This window comes from Betta splendens, chromosome 2, assembly GCF_900634795.4.
Source record: "Betta splendens chromosome 2, fBetSpl5.4, whole genome shotgun sequence".
NCBI lineage: Eukaryota > Metazoa > Chordata > Actinopteri > Anabantiformes > Osphronemidae > Betta > Betta splendens.
In genome coordinates, this window is record NC_040882.2 from 22856738 (window position 1) to 22870560 (window position 13823).

Consider the following 13823-nt stretch of genomic DNA (forward strand, 5'->3'; position numbering starts at 1 on the left):
TCAGCGTTCGCACCGTCCTCACACGTGGAAGGACAAACATTTCACCCTGAGCTGTGATTGTGAGGAAGGCAGGGCCCTCATGACAGCGTGTATAGGCCATAGAGCCCAGTCACTTCACATGAGCGTGTGGACAGTAGAACTGGACTGTGTGTAAGAGGGTGACGCCAACAGCGGAGGAACGTGCACACTCATGAGATCTCACGGGCGCGGGGCTCCATGTAGCAGTGACCCCTGCTGTGATGGAACACGTGTTCGCATGCGAAGGCGAATAATCCATGAACGCGCCTGGTACCGATGCCAGGAAAGCCCGGTGTAATGTGTTCCGGTACCGGTGCCGCACGTCGCTCGTCTCATCTGTCGGTTTGCGTGGGTATGTGTGCATATGTTTATGCGCATCCATATGAGCGTATCCATTACCTCTTCATATTCAGCTGCGAGGCTCTGGCAGTGGCTGAATGCTATAGGCAGCTATTTGTATCCAGACTCTCGGTTTAAGCCGTTTAAAGTTGATAAAGCCATAAGGCATCAGGGATATGATGCATAAATCCATCAAACCTCCAATTCGCTACGTCTCTCGCCGTAATTATTGCCATAATCATTGTTGTTTTTGAGACGGTGTTGTAGGATTTTAGCTCAGATTCCCAGGATTGAACAAGCACTGCTACAGTAGGAGAGAGTGTTTCAGCCCTGCTTTTTTCTTTTTTTTTTGAATGGACTGTGGTGAGCGAGAACCAAAGAGCGAGTGGGAGGAAGCAGGGAGGACAGGAGGAGGCACGGCAGGTGAAGGGACCGTGTCAAGGGTGGCTTTTGTTTAATAAATTGCCTCTCCGGAGCCGGCGAGCGTCGGATTCTGGGGGGTGCAGTCTATAGCGCGTGCCGGCCGGCTTGTTCCTCGCGCTAGAGTCTCCCTCCGCCCCGGTTCCCCCGCGCTGCTCCTGACGGGACGTTACTGACCCCGCTCCGGGTTCCCCAGGGCCCCGTGGAGCGGTTCTGCATTAGCGGGCGGCGGTTCTGACGGGTTCAGCAGCTGCCCTCGCACACTCATCACCCCCCGGGTGCTCCGGCCATTTCAGCAGCAGACTGAGACATTTCATCCGGGACTGATGCTGATGATAGCAAGCATAGAGATACACCTGAGTAAAATTACATAGTGATTAACCTCTAGAAAACGACTGTGGTCTGCAAGTGCTTTGTAACTAATGAGCATTTTATTTTATGTGCACATCAAGGGCTGTTTTATGTGCTGAGGGAGGCTTTCTGGACTTCAACTGTTAACCGAGGCTGAAAATCAACAAACCGGTAACTTCCAATGAATGTTTCATTGAGCGGCATTTTAAATGTTATATAATTTGGAAGCTCTCAGTGTTTCCTGCTACATTTACAGCCAACATGATGGTAAGAGGTGCGCTTTCAGGTTATGTAAGATACCGTGTCCTCAACGTAGTTACAACATTGGCAGGTTGAACTTTTTATCGCTCTATTTAATTGTTTTTACAATTAAAACATATTTATTAAAAAAAATAATCAAGCTGAGCAGAAGCTAGTTCATTTTAAAAATGCCATGAATATTTCACACACGCCTCACTTAAGATTCTCTTTTCTCTGGTTTAATTTTTGCAATTTTAGGTACGAGCTTAAGCGAAGCTTAGAGAACGCAGTGAACCAGCTGTGATGATCTGAGCGAGCAAACATGTAAACTATGTAGAACAGGCACATTATACTGTACATCCTCAATAACTTTGAAACCTGCTTATTTTATAAATTATGAATATATACAGTAGAAGTATAAAACAAGCTCAGTAATAAATCTGCCTATTTCAAGTGACATTTTCACTTCGAGGCAAGAAAAGATGAACCTGAAAAAAAAAAATCCATGGGCAAGCCAACAGTTCTAACATGAGGCACATGTGCGCTGTGTAACCATGGTAACCTACTAGGTTTTACACGCAGAGTTTCTATAGTGTCTAACATTGGCCAGTAATTACTGTAACCGGGCTTTATGATGTCTAGTGTGTTCCTGGAGCTGACGTGAACACGTTGGACCCTACAAGCCCCACTAGTGGATTTTGAAGCACCAGCTGCAGGACCAGATGTTACCCAGTCTACTGGTTATAGTATATTTCTATGCCGGGTCTGTGTGCAGCCACGCTTATGTTTATTCATTCAAACTCAACGTTTCTCACTGGCAGATGAACAGGAGACGTCCCCAGTCCCTGCCACTGTCTTCTACCTCCAACCTGTGATTATCACTTTTGACTGCACGGTGTTATTTGGAGTGGAGCCGCCTCCTTCACCCTCGCTCGTTCCACCCAGCACGCAGGAGCCGCAGGAACATCTGGCCTTTACGGATGGCCGCTTTACACAGCCACAGTTTGCCTGCATGCTCTTCCGGGTCATTCGGTATCGATTTGCTCCCTCGCGCTGCGTTGCGGTGCGGGTCCACGTGCGCGTTTAAGCGTGTGCGGTGAACTCAGTGGCGTGAACCATCTCAATGTCACCGATCCCACACACACACGTGAAAGTACTGCGAGATAATAAGAAATAAATGAATGTCCCCCTCTGAAACACAGTCTATAGAGTAAAGGGTCAGTCACACAAATTCTATATTTTCCTCATCTATTTACAGAGCCAGAGTCTCAAATTACGGGTGCGGGTGCCAGACATGAGCCATGAGACAAGGTTTCCCATATATCTACAATCTGTTTCTAATTGTGGTCTGAATGTACTGCTCGTTTTACTTATGGTGTAGTTATTATTAGATTTCCTAGCAAAGCTGCATAATTAATGCGTGAGTAATGTTGTTGTTTTTTCATTTAATGCTTAACAAGCTGCAAACACCAAAAAAAAATAAGAAATGTGAAGTGAGATGCGGCTCAAGACGCGTTGTGTTCCAGTTCATTCCATGTTTCTGGGTCTTCTGTAATTACCTCAGTGATATTGGGCCGCGTTGTCGTTGCTACGGCTGCACGTCAGCCCTGGTCGCCCTGTGGCACGTACTGCATCAAATGACTGGGCCTGGTTCAAATGCACGTAGGATGAAGTCGCAGCTGCCGAGTCGGAACCTGGACCCGTGACTGCAGAGCCAACATTTTCTGTACATGGAATACACATTTACAGATAAAGGATGGAGATCTACAGTTCATAGACCTAGATTCTTTATAATTGCACCCACAACAGGGGACAAATACATAGATCCTGTGACGAACAATGACCCTGATGGCAGAAACATCCAGCTACAGGCGCGTCAGAGAGGCAACGAGCCACATCGTAACCTTCAAGGCCAGTCAGTCCTTTACTGTACACGTAGCTCACACCAACAGGTGCTGATGAATCCATGTCATTGTTGTTCCGATTACTCTTGCTCCTGGTTTTAATTACCGTGTCCAGCACAGCGACGGCTTTGTCAGTGGCCTCACAAACTGTGGAACTGTAGATATTATTAAACTTGAGCCGTCACAGAATCACCAGCTGAGCTACATGGAGACAGTATTTTAATAAGTGGAAGGTTTTAAAGGAGCAATTACTCCGCAGCCTGGGCTTTATGTAAAAGAAAGCAGGATGCGAAGCAGAAGCTGGAACGTTTGACTGCGTTTCTGTTCCGCCGGCCGCCCGTGAGTTCCCTTAAAGGACGAGGAACGGAAGCGAGGAGGAAAAGAGGCCGCGCTGACAGGACACATCTGAACGAGAAGACAGAGCGGTCGCCTCCATTGAAATAAGCAGATTGGAAAATTGGAGGGAGGGACGCACGCAGGACGGGAGAGCGCGACTGCGGCATCCAGTCTTTGTTGCTTCGCATGTGGGCGTGCGTGCGTGCGCGCGGCAGCGGCGCACACGCGTCAGGCTGCCACAACTCGTCAGCGTCCCACAACAGCGCGAGCGGCGGGGAGGCGTCTTGCTGTCCTCAGCACAATACCAACAACGCAGGTCCGGGTTCAGGGAGGAACAGGTTGCATGTGGGTTCTGGCGCGGCCGGCGCCACCGTGGCTCGCTAGCGCGCGCTCGTGCTGCTGCACTGGAGCCCCGATGGAACCGGACCGGAGCTCCGGCCATTAGAACATTTGCATACGACATCGGGTCGGGTTTGACGTGACATTTCCCTCCGCTTGCTGTGGGCGAACACACGTCTGGCCGCGGCCCCGCAGCCCTGCTAAACATAGACGGGGGATCTGTCGCACTACATTTGCGGGCTCCACTACTCACGCCGCGTATGACACGGTTGGCGGCCGAGGGGACGCTCACGCACGCGCGTGTGTGTGTGTGTGCGACCACGTCGGCCGCTCGGCCACGCTGGGCCTCTCTGTCGGGCATGTTCTGTTTTTAACTATCCATCCACACCCTTCAGAGAGGGAGGGCGGGGGGGGGGGCTGTCCGAATAAATTACAGTAACCATTTGGAAGACAGTGAAAAGGAGGGGAGGGGGAGGGAGGAAAGTGGGACACAACAACAGGCCGTGGGCACTCGCTCTGTGACACTGACTTTCCAATATGATCGCTGCCGTTGTAATGCTGCATAATCGCACATTCTTCAACAGTACGCGTCAGCGCCGGCTCCACTAAGCAATAAAATTTTAATGGGTGTGAAAAGCATATTCATAAATTCTACATGGGAAATCGTGCATCCGATGTTATTTAGGTGAGGGTTGAAACAAATGGCCATTTAAAATTCAAAGTTCACTGGGATTCTCCGAGCAGCAGCGGTTTGTGTTGATTCGAGCCGTCGAGGCCACAGAGAGACAATAAGCAGCAGATTAACAGATGTCAGTTTTCCCAAATTAAATGCTAAAGCAGGGAGAGCACTCGGACTCGCCGCGGGACGGAAACCAGGACGAACCTGTGTAAATATTTGCAGAGCAGTGGTTCCACAGGCGGAGGCTTTGTTTTTCCATTGGAACCTAGACGGGGCGACATTTGGGTGGAGCGTCTCTGTAGCCGTGTCTGAAGCGCGCCTCTCGCTCAATGACAGCTGGGATGAGCTCCAGCGCCCCGCGACCTTTCCGAGGACGAGCTGTTTGAATAATAGATGGCTGGATATTTGTGTACGTGTTGCTTCGGATTTCCTTGGTTTTCCGGCCATAGCGGCCGGTTCAGCGGGGGACGCGCTCCAAAGGTCAAGCTGAGGTCACGGCTCGTCTCGATTCCTCCCCGAGACGATCGATGCCACGTCTCGGTGTTGGTGTTAGCCCAGGGCCCAGCGTGAAGCAGCTTCTCCCTAAATCCTCCATGTAAAGATGCTTGTGTGAAGTGATCCCTGCTTTCCTCATTTACTCCAACCTGCCTTTAATGCACAACTCCCACCACCTTCTGTTTCCAGACACAGAAGCAGAGAGGAACGCACTGAAAGAGCACGTCTACCCCAAACTACGAGACTTCTGCAGGGAGAACTACGGCATTGAATTCCAGGTAACCTCCTCTCTCCTCCGGCTTTCTCCCTTTCACGCTTGCCCCAGTTCTCCTCCTTTGCCTTCGTTTCCCTTCCTGTGACTCAAAGACCTGAAACTTCCAGAGCTGTAGTTTGCCAGCGCCGACTTAGCGTCGTGCCTGACGTGGCCGTCGGTGCCCGGGGCCCCAGAGCCGCGTGCAGATGCTTCTGTCCCTTTAAGCGCACAGAAGGCCAGCAGAGATAAGGCTTCCATCAGCGAAGGCAGGCTGTGGATAAGGGAGCACAATGCGAGGTATTTCCCTTTGTTGTCGCCTGAGAGGTTCCGTGTTCCCCCCGAGGTGTCCACTGATCAAGACAGTTTGCAATGCAAATATGTTGCCATCAGAGGTTTGTTTCCAAATCCACGGGATTCCTCCAATCAGGTGGACTGGAGGTTTGTTACAGATGAGGCGACCCCTTGAATTGTTTCCAAAGCTGTGCTCAGCGGGACGTCAGAGGCTACAGTATTTCTATCTCACACCAACACAGTGTGCACGTCTGAAGACACCAATACAGTGATGGTGTATAGAAAATGGAAGCAAACATGTACGTGTTGGTGTCAGAGTCAGATCTCAAGTCAGAAGCGATTTCTTCCTATTGTGGTTCCTTGATTGGAAGATGGTTGTTGCACATTCAAATACTCAACCTATTCAGATGTTTTTTTATTTAAAAGAATTTAACCTTGGTAGCTGCAACCGAAGGCCTTGAACAACAATAATTATGATAATAGTAATACATACACGTTTCAAAACTTGCCCTAGAAAGAGCTTGTCAAGAGCATAGACCCATAAATTTTAATGAAATTAATAAAGAGAACAGTTAAACAAGCAATGATGAAAGAAAACACCAAAAGTCAAATAAATAAAATGCAATGATAGATCAACGCATGAATTTGATTAGTCTGGGTGGACGGACGCTGCCGTTCTCATCAGAAATCATCAGAAAGGTCGTTCCTCTGTGAAAAGCAGCGGCCAACGTGGCGGCGGCCATATTGGATTTACTCACGCTGCCGTTAATAGACGGCTGGCTGGGAGCGTATTTTAGCATTTCAGCCACGTGTCACCCTCCACATCTGGATGCACTGCAATGCAAACCCTGCTCCAGAATGAATGTGTGGATGCAGAACCGGTCCTCAAACCCAAACTGCAGCTGCTGTTTTGCACTTGAGCCATTTTCGTTCAACGCGGCTCGTTTTCGCGAATCGGTCGATGTCTAACATAAGTGTCACACGCATATGCGTAAGGTCGAAGGGTCGAACCCGAGGACGGACGCCCCACAGACGACTCTGCATCCTGCACACGCCTGCGTGTGACAAGGAAGAGGCGCTCTGGCTCCACGTGTCTGTCTGGTGATTCAGCGTGAGCTGAAATCGTTATGCACAAGGCCTGGGAGTTAATACTATGACTCACTTACTCCCCTCCCCCTCCCCCCCGAGCTCCCCACTCTCCATCCTCACCCACGCCATTGAGAACTGGCACCTCAGCCCAAGCCACAGTTCACTGCGCCTCCGTCGGACTTCCACCGTGGACCCGTCCCCTCGGTCCCCGCGCGGAGCCTGGCGCGCGAGCGTTCATGTGCAGTCATGTTTCCGCCAGCATTCGTGCCGCGCTTTGATTTTTAATTCATGTGCGAAGCGGCCTCATCGCAGCGCAGCGCTCGCGTCCGCTGGGGCACACTGACACACATATGCCAAGCCGACGAAACCCCATTCTCCCCGGTCCCTCGTCGCTTGACTCAGTTTCCACCCAGAACCGTCCCTCAAGAGGCTGGGGAGGGATCGCATGAGACGCAGGGACGGACAGAGGGAGTCCAGCCCAGGGGCCGAGGGCCGCGTCCTCATTCAGTCATCGCAGCAGCGGTGGGGGGAAATCTCACTTCTACGGCTTCAGACGCCGACTGTCTGCCTCCAAACGCTACGAACGGCGCTTGAAAATCCCACTTCCTGCATTCACGACGCCCCCCCGAATCAAATAGTTACGGTCAAACCGCTCCCTCCCACGTGCAGCAGCTAGCGAAGCGAGCTAACACTGCTAACACAGCGCCACGGACGCTCGTCCGTGGCGCTGGTGAGGGCGCGTGCGGCTCTGCGCCGTTCTGAGGCGCGAGTCGGACCCGGCGCTTGGCGGGCGCCCCGTTTGGACGTCGCTCCTCCGTCTGCTCACCTGGCGGCCGCCTTTGTCGTCCTCGCGTCGCATTCGTCTCTCAGTCTGTTTCCTCCACTCCTTGGCAGCCGGCCACCGTCTCCATTCACTGTCCTGTCGTTTTCTCTATTTACTCTCTGCAGAAACGCATCGCCGTGCCAACCGCCTCCGCAGGCATCGTACCAACAATCAGCAGCGATGATCAGAAATCAAATAGGGACGACATCTCGAGCTGAAGCTTCTCTGAACCCTTTGTAACCTTTCGGACCAGTTTTTCTCAGTGTCTTCGGTTGTCAGAAGACAGGAAACGGGTTTCTGCAAAGTACGAGCGTTAAACAGACCTCAGCTCACATAAGGAAAGCTGCTTTGTTTAATATAATGCTGGCGTGCAGCAGAACGCCACGGAAGATGCCCCCCGCCTCATTTCCACCACGCGCCAGGCGCTCTCATTATATCACGTCTTTAACCGGCTCTTAACTCGCCACACTTTCGCTACGGCCTCTGAAAAACTGCATTCATTACCCCAGCGCTGGAGCCTGATGGATTTCTCTCAAAGGTGAATGTAAAATCTCCCCCCAGCCTCGTTATTGACAAGCTGAATCATCTTTATTAGGCTCCAGTAAAAGCCCACTATGGAAGTAAGTAAAACATCAGACACTGATGCTCAGATCCACTTAACCTCCCTCATAACTGCATCACGGCGCAAAATGTCGTAGCTGGGTTTCCGTCTTCTTCCCACCTGCTTTCATGGCCTCTTTTTTCTGGGCATCTCGGGCGTAATCCCACAGTCAGAGAGTGTAACATTCAATAAATAAGACCGGCCGCCGCCGCCGCTCTTGACCCGCCGCAGGCGAACGCCTTCCAAGGGCGTTAGAAAGCTGCTTAGTCGGAGCCGCGCGTTCAGGGGAGCGGGGAGGAGGCGGAGCGACCAGAGGGAGAGAGGAGCAGCGACGGCGGAGTTGGCCGAGAGGAGGAGAGGAGGAGGGCGAAAAGACACAAGGAAGCTGTGAAAGTGTTGCGGCCAAATCCGCTCCCACGTGACTCCCTTCGTTTCCCTCCGCGTGCTCCGTTTAAAAACGCGCCGCCGCTCGTCTCGCATCCAGAACTCCCTCCTAACTCAATTTGTGTGTTCCTGGCTATTTTGGGATAAACCTCCCGACTTCTCTCCCCTTTTCTCCTTCATCCCTTCGTACGTCAGCGAAGCGCAGTGGGCGACGGGGGCAAATTTAATCGGGAGGCGCGCGCGCGCGCGCGCGCTCACACGCGGAGCGGGCGCGGCTAATATCTTCATTTAGCTTTTAATTACTGTGCACGCGCCCAGTCACCCGCTGCAGCCCAGTAGAAGCCTTCACGCCCCTCCCACTGGTCCTCGCAGGCTCGTTGGAAGTTGGAAGCAGATTAATGACACTGATAAAGATAAACGACGGGCCTCGCGCGCAAACGCGGCTATTAATGCTAGCTACGGCGCGCGAGGCGTCCTCCTCCTCCCAGACGAGCCCGAGTTCGCAGCAGCGCAGCGTGGGCCGCAAACACATTTACAGGCGTCCCCTCGCGCGCGCGCACGCGCGCGCGCTCCTCCAGCGGGAGAGTCGCCCCGTGGCGCGTTTACAATTGGAACCGTCTCGGCTGCCGAGAGCGGAGGGAGACCCCCTCCCACGGAGGGGGGGAGGGGGGCTAATCAGCTGATCGCTAGCTCGACTCCTACGTTTGTGAGCGACGCCACAAGCTCACGTGCACACTTCAAAGTTTAGGCTGACGCTATTGTTAAGTATATCAACATTGCTGTTTGTTTACCGTGTGCTTGACCCGCGTGACCTGTGGATGCCTCCGGCTCACGGCTCTGCCCCCGCAGGTGGTGGACCTGTACTGGGGCGTGGACCCGGAGGAGTGGGACAGCCCCGACCTGCAGCGGCTGCGCATGAAGCTCCTGGAGGAGTGTCTGAAGACGTCGGCGGGGCCGTGCTTCGTGGTGAGTCTCCTCCGTCGCCTCCACGCGTCCGTTCGCCCCGTTATCTGACTTGACATCGCGGCACGTGCACACTTTGCATAATAAGTAGAAAATCTGTTCAATCACAGTGCGCGGCAGCTTTTTCCGCCATCCATCTGTATCTCATTACACGGCTGTGATGCGGCATTAAAACGGGATTGTGAAGCTCTAATAGAGATGTGAAAGTACCTGAAAGGAGTGAACTCACTTTTATTGCAGACCGGCATTTTTATTTTATTAGTCATGTTTGAATAAATGACGTCACAGTCTCTCTGGATCAAAGTGGATTATGAGTTGATCATCTGATCTGTGCAGGAGGAACCTGCTGTTTATCGGGAATATTTATGGAATTCCACTTGTATGAATGACTTATGTGAGGAGCTGTGTGAGAAGAGAGGGGCTGGCGTGACACGTAATTACAGCTGACATTTCAGTCGCCTTTTTTTTTTTTTTTTAGATAATTTTAGGGCACATAAAAAGGAGAAGAGAGTCATTTATGAGGGAAGGAAGCGGAGGAGACACGAGGAAGAGACAGTTCTGGTGAATTATTCAAATGGAACATATCCTTTTCTACTGGTTGATCACAGGGAAAGGTAGCGCGTCGCGGGCAGAGGAGCCCGTCTCCAGGGAGCGTCGGCTCCTACATGCTCCGCTTCCTCCTCCCATTCACCGGGTGTTCTTCTCTGTTTGCGCAGGCGACAATAAGCAACAATAAATAACATCGATGCATTTTTACCGAGCCACAGTAAAGCGTATTTGGACCCGCACGGCCCATAATAGTGAGCAGGGCGTGTAACAGGGTGCTTTGAGCGGCCGCCAGGTTGTCAACACGTGTTTTTCCCATCGGCCTCAACCCAATTTCACCATCTTAACCCCGACTGACCCCGAGCGACACGGCGCAGACACACTTAGAGCCAGCGTTTCGTTCCTTCTCCCGCTGATCCCTCGTCTGTCTCCAGCACACGCCCACATGGGCCCGGCGAACAGAACCCACGGCGTGTTCTCTGTCAAAGGAGTGAGAAGCAGTCGGAGTTGACTCTGACGCTGGCGCCGACGGCACCTTCCAGCAGTTCGCTGCGGGAGGATTTCATGCTCAGAAACCCCCGACAGCTGCCGTGGCCCCTGTGGCCCAGCCTGCCGTCATCAGAACCAGGCAGGCCCTCGCTTCCCGGACCGGGGCGCTGCATCGGCGCCGAGCCCTTTGATCACGGACCCGATCCTCGTTCGTGACAGTTCTGGGTTGTCTGGGTCGTCTCCAGAGCGCCGTTGTTTGTATTAGACCCAGATTTAGACGCGAGTGCTGTCTCTGCAGCAGGATGCAGTGGATTCAGTTCCAGTCCACACACGACTGTCACGGCTGGGTTTAACGGCGCTGCAGCGTCAGGAGGAGCAGGACGTGAAGGAGACGCTGCTGTGGGGGTCCGCGGCCAACAACAACAAGCAGAGCAAAGCGCTGATGCTAAATTACGTCTGTGCTAATTGATGTCAGAAAAAACAGAGGCGAGCGCTTCATTGAGAAAAATAGAGATGGAAGCGGAGGATCGGGGGCAGAGTGGGAATAACGGCTTCGTTAGAGACGCTACGGAGGAAATGGAGAAGAAGGAAAGGTGCGTTTTAGCGCGGAGTCTGATCAACAGGAAATCTCTTAATACTCGTTCAGGGCTGTGAGGTCCCTGCTGCGTCTGTGTCAAAATAGCTTTCATCTTTAGTCTAATTCATGTGTTTCTGAGATTCTTGATCTCAGCCTTGTTAGCGGAGAAACGCTTCTCTGGGGAAATTACGACAATAAAACAGGAGTTCGTTTCATTTAGGAGGCGTCTGTGACAACGAAGACTTAAAGTGGTTTTAAACCACGAGATGCAGCGACGACTGTTTATAGGAGCGATGGAGCGGACGCGTTGGCTTCTTAGTTTATGAGTAAAAAGTCTGTCAGAGGCCACGGCTGAGCACAGGACGGGCAGCAAGCGTCAGCAAACACACGCACACACACGTACACACGCACAAACACACACATACACACAAATGTACGCACGCACAGACACACACACACACACACACAGACAGACACGCAGATGCAGACACGCACACACACACACACACACACACACACACACACACACACACACACACGTAGCAGCACAGCGCACCTGGGTGAGGGGTCTTTTCTCTAACCTGTCGATGCAATAAAGACGGTTTCCATGGCGATAGCAGGGGTTGGCATGGTGATGGTGTCATTGACCTGGAGATTAAGCATTACAATGAGCCTTGACTGTTTTTTTTCCCGTCTTTCTCCTCTGCTCTCCAACGATCTCAAATTCCCTCACGTATAAAAACAGTAAAACTTGACAAATGCCTGGAGGCTGCAGCCGCTCATCCACTCCTGCTGGTTTACTGTTGGAGAACAAGCTAACCGAGGAGGCTGTGGCTCTCATTTTCTCCGCTCTCTGCCGTTCAGCTAACGTGATGTGGTTGTTGTGTGATGACTGGCCGCCTCACCTCCGTCCTCAGCGCTCCACAGACGCCTGATGTTGGGCCATATTCCTGCCTGCCATAATTGCCGCGCGCTGTCGTTTCTGAGCCAGTCGGCATCAGGACTGAGCGCCGTGAGGAAAAACCTGCTAAGATTCTGCAGCGTTGCTATGACGATAGCGTATGACTTATAAACAAAACAGCACAATCTGAAGTGTGCTGGCTGTACAGGTCCATTCACAGATTCCCAATAAGACAATAAAGTGGGGCCCAACGCGACGATGGAGAAACGCTGTGTTTTGCTTCCTCCACTCAGTGTTAATCAGTTCATTTCACAGATGCTGTGGACGTTTATTGCCACTGCTTCACGTTGCTGACCAATAGAGGGCGCTAGTGATGTTTTACAGAGCAAAGACAGAGGTCATGTAAATGCTATGAGAAGCTCAGGTGCGTTCATGTTGTAAAACCCTTGTTCAGACCGTGCTCTTTGTTTAATGTGCTTGCACAGACACCGTTTCATCCCATCCCATCTTTTGTGATGTGGTCATCGCACATCATAAAACGGAGGTGGCGATAAAAATAGACGGACGAAACGGGTGAATTAGGTCACTTCACGCAGCATCTGTCCACAGCAACCTGCAGTCAACCTCAACATCTGCTTCATGCGCTCCTGGTCCCTCGTTGAGTCACGTGACCCCTGACATTTGTTGACAGTAAGAAGCGAATTTGCTATAAAAACGCCATGTTACAATAAGAGCCTGGTGTAAAGCGTGAGTGTGAGGTGGGAATTAGCCGCGAGCCCAGTTAAACACTGTTCTCCCTCCAGCGAGAATGAACCATTCTGTGGCCGCGTTTCCTTTCAGAGCCGCTCTCGGTGCCAGAGCTTATGCAGCAAATATCACAGCAGCGGGCTGTGGCTTCATTGATTGATTGACCACGTGAGTGATGGACTCCTGATTCATACTGCAGCTGTGCACGACGTCTCCGCCGGCTCATCGGATAAAGTGCATTTAGTCAGAATATAAAAGCCAGCGGACGGAGGAGGGGCTGGATCGCGTTTGGGCCCTCGCTGCTTCACTGCAGCTTCCTCCAAACAGACACACAAGGAGCTAGTGAAGCTCCACTGTGCTGTGATCCGCTCTCCGCCGAAGACAAGGGCGTCAAACACGGCCGGCAAATATTTAGACACTGGGTACAGTTTGGGTTCGGTCCTGGGAGTCAAGGCGGTGACAGGGGAGACAGCTGATCACACACAGGGGTGGACCCGTGTCACATCATCCGTGCGCCTCTGCACGTGTTAGCATTTAAACACTGGATGCGGCCGCTTCAGTAGGAAGCAGCCGTTGTCCTAATCTCTACCTCCAAACTCGCTCCATTCATCCTGTTACATCACCGCCAGCCAAGTTGACAGAGACTTTGTCAGCAACTTGGAGAGTGACTGTTTTCCCTGCGCACACACACACACACACACACACACACACACAGCGTCCTCCTCGCTCTCTCAGGATTACTGAAGTGTAGCTCAGCCCGGAGCCTCCGTCCTCTCCTGACACATCACTGCAGCACCGTGACTCATGCAGGGCCACATACTGTAGGAGAGGCTGCATCAGGGGCCCTGTAGGGGCCAGCACAGATTCCTGGAAGATCTAAGGCCCAGTTCCTGTTTACGGGTTATTTCAAGTAAAGCAGGAAGATCACACCTGATACCACTTCAACCCGCGCTACTACAGTAGAGTCTCCACCAGCATATAATAGAAAGATCCAAATCCAGCACCGACACATGTGGAGCTGGAGAACACGATGCTAAT

General features: G+C 52.0%; 1 protein-coding gene and 1 long non-coding RNA gene across 5 annotated transcripts in view; one reads left to right on the top strand and one right to left on the bottom strand.

Moving 5' to 3' along the window:
* The window catches only part of LOC114851194 (NACHT and WD repeat domain-containing protein 2), a 29504-nt gene that overhangs the window by 2524 nt on the left and 13157 nt on the right, over positions 1 to 13823 (top strand). For all 4 annotated transcript variants that reach the window (XM_029142869.3, XM_029142868.3, XM_029142866.3 and 1 more), the window contains 2 exons: positions 5311 to 5399; positions 9412 to 9528. In XM_029142869.3, coding sequence (XP_028998702.1) covers positions 5311 to 5399; positions 9412 to 9528 — 206 coding nt within the window. The remainder of the gene's footprint in view (positions 1 to 5310; positions 5400 to 9411; positions 9529 to 13823) is intronic.
* On the bottom strand, positions 1570 to 12660 carry LOC129603828 (uncharacterized). The gene is made up of 5 exons (XR_008694056.1): positions 12043 to 12660; positions 11694 to 11785; positions 9354 to 10229; positions 2928 to 3092; positions 1570 to 2524 (listed from the first exon to the last, which is right to left on the bottom strand). It is a non-coding gene; the product is annotated as an uncharacterized LOC129603828 (long non-coding RNA).